Source organism: Galeopterus variegatus, unplaced genomic scaffold, assembly GCF_000696425.1.
Source record: "Galeopterus variegatus unplaced genomic scaffold, G_variegatus-3.0.2 Scaffold3893, whole genome shotgun sequence".
NCBI lineage: Eukaryota > Metazoa > Chordata > Mammalia > Dermoptera > Cynocephalidae > Galeopterus > Galeopterus variegatus.
In genome coordinates this window covers 95,546-107,577 of record NW_007730004.1, presented here as the reverse complement: position 1 = coordinate 107,577, position 12,032 = coordinate 95,546, and the positions used below count along the sequence as shown (strand labels likewise).

At 31.8% G+C, this 12,032-nt stretch overlaps 1 protein-coding gene across 2 annotated transcripts in view; it reads left to right on the top strand.

Moving 5' to 3' along the window:
• The window catches only part of ZDHHC17 (zinc finger, DHHC-type containing 17), a 117,830-nt gene that overhangs the window by 51,389 nt on the left and 54,409 nt on the right, over nt 1-12,032 (top strand). For both annotated transcript variants that reach the window (XM_008586233.1, XM_008586234.1), the window contains exons 6-8: nt 684-748; nt 1,416-1,578; nt 7,983-8,108. In XM_008586233.1, the coding sequence (XP_008584455.1) occupies nt 684-748; nt 1,416-1,578; nt 7,983-8,108 (354 nt within the window). The remainder of the gene's footprint in view (nt 1-683; nt 749-1,415; nt 1,579-7,982; nt 8,109-12,032) is intronic.

Below are 12,032 nucleotides of genomic sequence, written 5' to 3'. Positions count from 1 at the left end.
AGAGAAATTCCCATTTTTCACAGCTGAGGAGTCTCAGAAGATGCTGCTTGAAACTGAAAAATCAAGAAGTAGCAATTCAAACATCTTATTTAAAGATATGGAGGTAAATACCAAAATAAAAAGCTAAAAAAAGGTTAAAATAGTGGGAAGTAAGACTGGGGATTGAATAATCACATTGCTTTTCCCCCACAAACTGCAGAATTCACTCTAAAATTGTACATGCGTAACAGATAAAAAATAAACAATGAACTTTTTTGAGTTTATTAAAAAGTCAAGTCTTTTTATTCTTTGTTTTGAAATGCCTAGGAATAAAAGGATTTCATTATTCTCTCCTGTCATTCATTACCTATAAACAAGTTTTTCAGAGACTTAAGTCACTTAACCTATCTTTTGCAGCTGAAAGATAAGAATAGATCAAGATCTTTAAATGCATAATATTGAAAGGCTGAATAAAGCATCTTAAGAGGGAAAACTATAAAAGCATAATATATGTTAATCAATTAAAATATTTAGTGGCCATGATTTTATTTTAAAGTTAAGAAAGAAAGTTTCATGAATCACCTTTGATTGAGTAGTAGTATATTGTCTTTCTCTGTAATATGTAAATTATATTTTTCCAAGTAAATTTGGTTAGGAGCTTAACAAAACTTTATTATCTGACTTTCTTCTTTTTAATTCATCAGGATGTAGATATGATGGATCAAAATGGAATGACGCCTTTAATGTGGGCAGCTTATAGAACACATAGGTAGGTAAACATTATAAAATAATTATTTAGATCATTTTCAGTATAATGCAGTGTGAAACAAGTGATGAGAAAAAGTAGTTAATGTTATACTTACATTAGTATTTACAATTTTTATTATGACTATAAAAGTATAGTATATAACATGAATTATCTTTCTGGATGTTTTGGTGTGTCTGTGCTTATTACCTCTACCTCGGTAACTATGGCTTCCTTAATCTGGTCCTCTTATAACAATTTCTAAGAATGAAAGAAGAGGTTATCTTCTTCTAAAAAGTAATTTTTTCATGTGAATTACATATTGGGAAGTTTAATGTATTACTTAGTAAGATGGTTTTGGAACAATGCAGATTTAAATTAAAACATCTTTTATTCTTTAATTATGTAGTTATTAATGATATTAGTTCCTAGATCAAAAATAGAAAATGTCGGGACCAAGTATGCTATTCCTTGGATCTCCATTACTTTATATGATGTTATGCATACTTAATACTTCCTATTAGAATATTGTCTCATTATTGATTGTATAGTTGTTGAGTAGGTTAGAATAAAAGTGTTCCAAGATGGAATGCAAATACAGCCACAGTCAGTTTAGTACCTGTAATGATTTCTATAATTGAAATTAGGGTTGTTGTTGTTGTTTTTTTGTTTTTTTTTTTTTCCTTTTCAGTGTGGATCCAACTAGATTGCTTTTAACATTCAATGTTTCAGTTAACCTTGGTGACAAGTATCACAAAAACACTGCTCTGCATTGGGCAGTTCTAGCAGGGAATACCACGGTCATTAGTCTTCTTCTGGAAGCTGGAGCTAATGTTGATGCCCAAAATATCAAGGTAAAAATATCCTATATTGATGATGCTATATGAAGTATAGCTACTAATATATGAATTGCTCAGTAAAACCAGTTTTTTCATAGATGGTCAAAGTTAGAAGAAACTTATTATTTAAGTTCAACCCTTTGCTTCCATGTAGCAGTTTGTTTTGAAAGATTCGATCATTTATTTTCATCTCACAGTAGTGAAGTTAATTTTTAGGTTTTGATGGTCTTTCATTAGTGAATTCTTACTGGTTTTAGGAAATTGTATAATCTGTATTTTTGTAGATGAAGGGAAATAGTTTTTTGGTTTCTTCAAGAAGATTGTTACAGAAATACAAGTTTGCAGTTAAACCACATTATACATCATAAATTTTAGTAATTCTTTGACTTGGTAATTTCACTGTATTTTTTTTAGAGGTCAAAACTTTTAAATTTAATAAACACCTTTATCATGTTTGTAGGAGACCTTCCTCCCTCCCCCCAGTATGGTGGACTAATCCAAGAAAAGTATACAAAATTATCTGATAGCCAGCATAATTAACATTTACATTCTGAGCATTTAGAAATTTATAGACATTTTATGAATTAATGCAAGAAGATTTTATTGATGGTCTCCAATATTGGTTAACCCTTCTTATTTTTAAAGCTTTAGTATCCACAGCATCTTTCAGCAACAGACTCTTTCTGTGAAATGACTTTAAACATCATCATTTAATAATGTGCATTCTTCAGTTAACGGTGCCCATTGGCTAATGTTCTTAAATTTTGGCTATAATTCATAGTATTTTCTGAGTCGTGTTTCTTAAATTTCTAAGGGATATGTGCTAATTAAATATGAAGGGGGTTACATGCTAATCTGAAATGGCCAATCAAAAAGTAGGTTATCTCCTGCTGGATCAGGACATCTCTTTATGTTCCAATGAGTGGTTCTTCCTCAATTCAGTTACTTTAAGAAGAGAAGATTATCTTCTTAAAATGAGATAGTTTAGACTAGTTATATGGAGCATGATTTATTTAAGATTATAACCAATTTTTAGAAATGAGTCTAATTATTAATTTTAGTTAGAAGTAAATGTCTAATATGGGAAACTATAAGAAATTGATAAAGTCATATATTTTCTTTCTTTTTAAAAAAATTTCAAGTCTTTTTATTCCTACCTAAAGTGATCACAATGATCCAGTATCTGCCATTAAACACAGGTAAAAAGGAAAGTCATATCAGTGCCTGACACGTGATAGGCACTCTGTCTGAAGAATGAAGATTTATGTAGTCTTCAGCTTTACCTGAGCTAGTTTTCATGACTCTGTTGGTATACCTCTCTGCGACTTCAGAAATTATAGAGAGAAAATTTGCTTTTCCAGATTTTTTTAAATAGATGCTCTGAAAAGTTTATAACACTGGGATTTGTAAATTGGGCTTACTTCAGACCTAAAGGATAAGTTAAAAAGGAGAAGTTTGACAAAACCTGATCAATATCTCCATAAGAAAAAATTAGTAGATTACTTCATGTTATCTGAATTCCTTTTGTGTGTTAGTTTCCTTCTCTTTGCTACCAGACAGTTGTTCCTAAAGTGATCCAGCACCAGTAATACATTTGAAAATGTTTAGTGTTATATTAGTGAAAAAACAGGACCAATTTCAGTATGCCAAATTGTAAGTCTTGGTAGACCTTCTGCCAGTAGCCATGGCAGTATGTTGAAATTATAATAATACCAAAAAATTATGACAGATGACTATATGTTTCTGGAAATTTAGAATAGTAATGTATATTTTTAGAGTTTTTTAAAACATCTTTTCTATTCATATAAAATTTTAGGTAACTTCTTTTTAATCATGATCTTTAAATATTTGAGGTGTGATTTGTAAATTTAACTTCTTTTCAAATAAGTAATGAAAATTTGTACTCCCCATTGTATAAACCTTTAATTAGTCTTAGTGAAAGAAATAATCTATAATGAATTTTAAGAGAAAGGTTATGGTAAGAGTAGAAATATTTGAAATTATTTAAATGATTTTGATCTTGTATTTTTAATGTTTTATAGATTCAGGCACATGAGTCATTTGGTCAGATAGAAGGTAGCTTCCTTAACTAGTGCAGTTCATGTGAATACCTTCTGGAATCTGTAGTGCCAAATAATTAGCTAATTATTGTGCCTGTAGAACTTTTATTTAGATTCACGTATTTTTTTCTAGTCATTTTCTTCTTATTAATTTTTAAATTTTATTTGATACATATAATCAAGGTTGACTATTGACACAAAATATATATATTTTAAATGTAACTCTCTGATAGCTTCTGCAGTGATATTGCTTCTAAAAAAAATAAAGTCTAAGGAGTTGTTTCATTTGTTCAGGGAACATTTATGCTTTCAGGGGAAAAATGATTTTTATATCCACACTGGTGAAACAGTAGATTTTTGTTTTAAAATGTACTTTTAATGTAATTAAAAGGATGAAATATGTATCAGATGCTTTTTCTACTGGTATACTCCCAATATACTTAAGTCTAGTCACCACCTTCTAATAGAAACCATTTATTCATTCATTCAACAAATATTTGTTCGGTGGTGGGGAGTCACAATGTTCAAGACAGATAAGGTCCCTGTTCTCTCAGAACTTAACATTCTATTAAGAAATAGTCAATAAGTAAATTTTTTAAAAATGCAAATGTGAAAGAGTGACAGGGCTGGGAGGGCAACATCAGGTGAAAATGATTTAGGAGAAAATAACATTTGCTTTGAGAATTAACTGATGAGAAGGGATCAGTTATGCAGAGATATGTGGGAAAAAATATTTCCATGTAGAGGAACATGCAATATAGCAAGGTCCTAAGCAGGGATAGGCTTGCCACAATTGAGGTGCAGAAATAAGGACAGCTTGGCCAGAGTACAGTAAGCAAGGGGTGAAGTCACTTGAGTCAGGCAGGTGCCAAGTCATGCAATTCCATGATAAGGACCTTTAATTGTATTCTCAGTCATGGGAAGCAGTTGGAAGGATTTATGTAGGCTGGTTATATGATCTGCTTTTTGTTTTAAATATCTTTAAAGGATTGCTTTGGTTAATGTATGGAGAAAACATTGAAGAATTAAGAAAATGGAAAGCTTGGAGATCAGTTAGGCTGTCGCAGTAAGTCAGGCAAGGGATGATGTTAGCTTAGTCTAGGATCAGAGGAGTAGCAATGCAAAGAAATGAATGGATTTGGAGGTGATATTTTAGAGTAGAACTGAAAAGATTGATCAGATATAGAAATGAAAGAAAACGTCATTGATGACTTAGGTTTTGTTTTGAGTAACTGAGTGCCTTGTGATATTATGTGTTGAAGTTGTGACTGAAGGAGAAATACTTTTTGGGGTTGAAAGTGATAGGAATTGGTTCTGTTTTGGTAATATTTATTTTGAAGTGGTGCCTTTTTACTATGTGAAATATTAAATGAATTAAGTAAACTTAAATTGTTGCAGATTTTGAAAGGGAAAAATTCATTAAAAAAGCAACCTATATTCTTTGTACAGGGATTTGACAGTGTTCATTTATACCTGTACATTTTTTATCTTTCATTTTAGGTCTTAGGAAAGAGAGTCTTGTTGATAATAATGAATTATAATAATAGGATGTAGCTTGCACATCTGGATATGGCTTTTAAAAAAGTTTTTAAAGAATATGAAAAATTACACTTTGTGTTACAATAATTACATAACTATTAATCAATCTTATTTCTTCTAAAATAACTCCTTCCTAAATAAGATGAAGCTTAATTTTTTTTTAACTCTGTCTTTATATTAACTAGTGATTTACCCTTGTAAATTAGTTATTTTAGTAAGGAATTAAACCTTTTGAATATATAAATAATTCTTTTATCAAATAAGATAAAATTTATTTTGAAATTAATTGATATTAAATGATAAGTACTTAAAAATAGCTATTTTGATCCTGAAGAATCTGGAATAGTCATGTACCCTAGATTAGAGGTTCTTCTAGATTCTACCAGCGGACTTTGGTTGGGGGGAGGGGTCTATGAACCCCAGAAATTGTTAGAAAAAAGTTATGTGTATCAGTATTTTTGATCCTGAAGAATCTGGAATAGTCATGTACCCTAGATTAGAGGTTCTTCTAGATTCTACCAGTGGACTTTGGTTGGGGGGAGGGGTCTATGAACCCCAGAAATTGTTAGAAAAAAGTTATGTGTATCAGTATTTTTGGGGGGAGCAGATCAATGTCTTTTATCCGATATGATTCAAGAGAATTTATGAACCATGGTCCTTGATAATAGTTCCATAGAATAAATTTGAATCTTTCCTTGTAAAATATCTAATAACAATAGAAAAAAAAGTAATTTGGGATACTAAGAATAAAAAATAAAACAAAATTACGGGAACTTTTAAAAAATAGCATTGTACGTACCCCCTAGCATCTGTTTTTGGTTGTACAGGTAAATTTATAGGAATTGAGTTTTTGGGGGGACAATTAATCTCTGAGTGCTGCTCTAGCAATTATAATCTTTTCTTTCTAAAATTATCAAAAGACATAATTTTTAGCTCATATAGAATGTAAAATTACTGAACTCTGTTAAATAATATATTGAAAGACCTGTTACGTGGTTTTTTGAAAGGAGGTAAGAGACTATTTTTGGAAAACAGTAGTTCATTGCATCTTAAATACCTGACCTAAATGGTCTCTAAGGAAGAATTTTCCTTAGTTTGTGCACCCTTACGTAGGCAGAACTTCAAGTGTTCTTCCATCCTAGCCATAGTGTTATCTGGCCAAAATTCAAACAATTTCTTTTATTACCAGTTACATAGTCTACAGTACTCCATGTAGATTCTTGCTATTGTTGCTATTATTATTATTTATTATTTCAGCTGAGACATGGAGTGATCAAATAGGCTTGATTCAGAACCCTGGTTTTAATATAATTCTTTAAATTAATTGCTTGTTTATTTTACCAGGTGAATAAAAGAACTATACAAAAATAGTCAGATGACTGGAGGAGTAGTTGAAAGATTTTTTAAAGCTCCCTCAATCTTTTTGTCTAGGCAATCCTTAGGTGTCACAAGGCCCTCTAGTGGAAGGGATGCTCAGCTGGACCGAGGCAACTGCAGGATATTCTCTGGGAGTTGTTATCCAAGGGATTGCTTTTATTCAGGTAATCTTTAAGTTTGGATTAATTAGCTGGTTCTGACAACTTAGGTGATGGAATTTTGGAGTAGGGAAGGAGATGTTTTAACATAAATATCTCCATTTGTGGAAGACTTACCTAGATTAGCCCATTCCTCATTAAATACCTTTGATTTTTATATTAAAAGATTGGTTGGGCTTTTTGTTGTTGTTGTTTTGTAGTAGTTGTTGCTATTGGTGGTAGTGAGTGGTGTGTTGTATTTTATTCTTTGTTTATTTTATTTTATTTTTTAAAAAACTATATTCCATACTTGATAAATAATCATCTCTCATAAGTAAGGTACCACAATACTCCTTATTGCTTTATTCTTTTTCACCCAGTCTTTTGAAATAAAATTTCAATGTTTTCTTTTTTTTAAAAGTAATTTTGAATATTCATCTATATATTTTTGAAATTTTGGCAAACAGCATTTTTAATTTCACTTTTCTATTTAAAGAAGTAGATAAATGGTGGAAGACATTAAATAGTATGGAAGTGTAGGTGACTGACTAATTTGCAAAAGGAGAAATAAGATTTTAATAAAGGCAAAAGAAACTTAGATCTAGAATTGAGAATGCTTATTTCTGGTTTTTTACTTTAATACAATTTAGTCATAGTCATTTATACTTCCTGGCATTCTTTTTCTTGTGATTAATAAAGGGAACTAGCTGCATGTTCAAAACTCGAACTTCACTATTTTTTAATAAATTCTTTTTTTCTTTTTGGAAATTTCTGGACAGGTGAATGAATTCAAGATAGGTCAAGAATGCCAGTACAGTAGTAGTAGAAGTAGAAGTTGACTTTTTTTTTCTTCCCTCTTCTCTTCTTAAGAATTTTATCATTGCTGAAGTAAAACTAAGAGATTTCTGGCAGTTTTTTTGTAAGATGTTTTATAACAACAACTATAACTAATGAGATCCTTAAAGAGTATGAAATAATAGATAATGTTAGTAACAGCCTCTGATCCAGCAGGTACTAAAATGCCTACTTTTTGATTGGCTTTCTAATATTTCAAAATGCAAGCAAAAAAGAATCTACAGGACAATATGAGAAAATAGATTTTCTTATTGTTCTTTGAATGGGAAAGCAAAATAAGAAATATGTAATGATTTAGGTTCTTTTAGTAATTTACCCAATGTCAAAACAATGTTAATGAATTAATAATGCAGTAAATTTATTTTTATGCAATTTCTTTAGAAGTTAGTAACTAAAATAATTTGCTTTTTCTTTTATTTTTAACGTGAATTTCTTCTACTTATATTATCAGGGTGAATCAGCACTTGATTTAGCAAAGCAGAGAAAAAATGTGTGGATGATCAACCATTTGCAAGAGGCAAGACAAGCAAAAGGATATGACAATCCATCTTTCCTTCGAAAGCTAAAAGCTGATAAGGTAAATTCATGAGTGAAGATTTTCATCGTATAGTTTTTAAAGTAAGATTCATAGGCACACTTAGTATGAGTATTTACAGCCTTTAATTTTGGCATTTCCCAATTATTTCACCCAGAATAAAATGAAGGTAAATAGCAAATTTTCTCAGGACTTTGCCTACTTGGTTGATGGCATGTTTGGGTTGTCTGGTAATTAAGAAGTATGGGTATAAGTGAAATTGTTTAAATCACCATAAGCTACTAACATAAATTCTAGTTCATTGATTTAACTAGCTTTTGTTAAGTAACAAAGGTTTTTTCTGTGTATGTTCACTTGTTAGTATGTAATAAATTGTGAAACATGTTTAGTTCTACTATATATCTTTTTTAACTACTCACAACTCCAGCTCTAATTAATTCGAGCTTTCTTTCTTTTTATGATATATTGTATGACATTTTTTTAGAGAGAAAACTTAATATTCTTGACTTCTATATGGAAAGCCCACTTTAGACCCTCCATATACTTTTAATTTTCTTTCTTTTTTTTTTTAAATGCAGGTCAACCACCACATATACCTTACATCTTAAACTGTACAATTGTTGGTTCAATTGCCTAAATATGATAATATAATTTCAAAACTTTTACATTTCCCCAGAATGGGGGTCTAGGTTTCTTAAAAAATTATTTTCACCAAAAAAGGTTAAATTAACTGATTGACAATTTTTTACATACCTATATAACTGATGAAATATCTGCTAACTTGTCAATAATCACAACTTGAGTGGCATTAAGTCTTAAGTACTATCTTGTATACGTCTTATTCAGTCTGTTCTAGTGGTAACACTAATTGCTTAAAGTTAACATTGATGTAGCTGTTATCAAGACAAAAAGAGAAGTTTTGTATAAAGGGAAATATACTTGAAAGCAGTGCCTCATTTATTTATAGGAGTTTAGATTCCCTTAATGAGCTAGAAAGTCCCCTTACTTAGACACCATTACTTAGACACCAGAAGAATTAGATTTACAGTTTATGAACTTGTTTATTTTCAACCCCATAGCTGAGAATAATGAACAGTTTTTACATGTTATATTAATTCTTTCATTTACCTGTTAGATATGTTCTAGAAAACGATTATTTATATATTTATTTAGATGTTGCTCTGTCATCTAGGATTTCAAGCAGTTTTGCTCAATAGAGTGAAAAATGACTAATGTCTTATAATTGGGCTAATAATAAAAATATCTTGTGTTCCTTTTAAAAATTCTATAATCTTTATGCTTTTATTTTGTTGAATGTAAATAATCTGAAGTTTATTTGTACTAGACGTTGTACTAATATTTATTGTAGGATTAATGAACTATGTATCAGGTTTATGTGTTTGAATATGATCTCTTTTTAAAAACAGAGCTTCATAGAAAGTTTAGTGCCATTTTAAAATTTGTATATTATTGTGATCAGTTCAGAAGTTGCATTACTTTTCAGTTTTTCTTTTCATTACTGGCTTTAAATATATCAAATTTTAAAAGAAGGTTACTAGATAAAAATATGATGGATGGGGCTCTGTGAGATTAAGCATCTGTAATTAAGTAGTCTGTTCATTTCTATTGTCATCTCACATTAGAAAGATTTAAATCAACATAATTTGGTTTGCTAGCCTAGGCAATGTGTTCTGTATTTAAAACTAAACAAGAAAATAGTGACACCTAGGATTCAATAGTATTTTACTAAAAAAGTCGTCCCCTAAAAAAAAAAAGTTATCTCCAAAGGAAGAAGATTTTTGAATAGTACTAGTAGACAAATATAAAGGGAATCTTGATTTTTAGAAAACTGTTTTAAAAGCTCTTAGCTTCTTAAGGATAGAAGATTTTTTTTTTTCCCCTGACCGGTAAGGGGATAGCAACCCTCGGCATGGTGTGGTCTGCAGTGTACTCAGCCAGTGAGCGCACCGGCCATCCCTATATAGGATCTGAACCTGCGGCCTCAGCGCTAGTAGCGCCGCACTCTCCCAAGTGAGTCACGGGGCCGGCCCAAGGTTAGAAGATTTTAAACAGAATGATTTATGATTCAATAAGTGTAGACTGCTTAATACTAAGCTGGAGGGAAATCTCTAAGTTAATATTTCTCAACATTTTAAAAATCCATGATCCCATTTGTTAATAATGGAAATCTTGCATATCCTCCTTTTTAATGTTGTTTATTGATTATGTGAAAATAAATCTGGGAAGATGAAGTGAAGGTACTTTTCTCTTTTTCTACACTAAATAACAACTAACAACCCTGGACATTATATGTAAGACAAATGTGATAAGACTCTGAAAGAGGGAGAGAAGTCAGAGTGGCTAGGGAGCTCAGGATCTGAAGAATGACATGATGAATGGTTCCTGGGTTTTCGTTTTTAGCTCATATATCTCAAACTAGGAGCTGACAAAGCTGGCAATCCAGAGTCATGAACAGGTATAGTAAAAAAAGGCCTGAGCAAAACCTTATTCTTTGGCCAAAGGACTATGAAAGAGGCTGCCTAGCAAGACAGGAAACTTTTAGAAAATAACTGCTCTACTATTGCCAATCACTACAGAAAAAAATGTGGCCAGTGGTAAGCCTAGATTTCCATCCTTGTCAGGTTGTAATGAGGTGCTCCAAATTCTCTCCTGGGGTGATGTCAGAAAAGACTGGGTAGTCATCCCCACTGGCTGTTAATGAGGTTCCCTCTCCCTAACCCTATACCATGAGGAAAAGTAATGAGGAACTCCTACCACTCTCAGCCAGGGAGGTACGAGTGGAGGTATAGTGGAGAGCTGGAAGTCCCATCCTTGCCCAGCAGTAATGGAGAGCCCCCTCCTCAGGTGTCAGTAGAGGCTAAGGGGGATCCTGGACTTCTGCCCTACCTAGCATTAATGAGGAGGTATCTCCCTGCCTCCCCCACCAAGCTGTATCAGAAGAATCCATTTAAAAGAGAAGGTTCAAATAAGACCCAGAGCCTCAAAATACCCAAGATGTCCAGGTTTCAATTGAAAATCACTTGTCATACCAAAGAACCAGGAAGGACCTGAAACTGAATGAAAAGAGAATCAATAGATACCAACACCACGATGACAAAGATGTTAGAATTATTTGACAAAAGACTTTAAAAAAATACCCAAGATGTCCAGGTTTCAATTGAAAATCACTTGTCATACCAAAGAACCAGGAAGACCTGAAACTGAATGAAAAGAGAATCAATAGATACCAACACCACGATGACAAAGATGTTAGAATTATTTGACAAAAGACTTTAAAGCAGCCATCATAAAAAGGTTTCAATGAGTAATTTTAAACATGTTTGAAACAAATGAAAAATAATCTCAGCAAAGAAATAGGAGTGCAGAAAAAGAATATAAAGAAGAACAAATGGAAATTTTAAAAGTGGAAATCACAGTAACCAAAAAAAAAGCTCTCAATGGGTGGGTTCAACAACAGAATAGAGAGGGCAGAGGAAAGAATCAGTGACCTTGAAAATAGAACAGTAATTACCTGTTTTGAAAAACAAAAGGAAATAGAATGAAAAGAAAAAAAGAACAGAGCCTCAGGGACCTATGGTTATAACAGAAGATCTAACACTGATGGGACTGGAATCCTGTAAGAAGATGAGAAAGAGGATAGGGCTGAAAAAATACCTAAAGATACGATGGCTGGAAAATTCCTAAATCTGGCAAAATACAAACCTTCAGAATAAGAAGCTGAGCAAACCCCAAACAGAATAAACTCAAAGAAACCTTCACTAAAAACATCATAGTCAAGCCTCTGGCAAGTAAAGACAAAACAAACAAACAAACAAACAAAAAAACCCCCCAAAAAACACAAAACCCAGAAACTTGAAATCCCCTTACCAATAAGGGAAAAACAATTCAACTGACAGCAGATTTTTCATCAGAAACCATAGAGGCCAGAAGGAATTGGTACCTTTT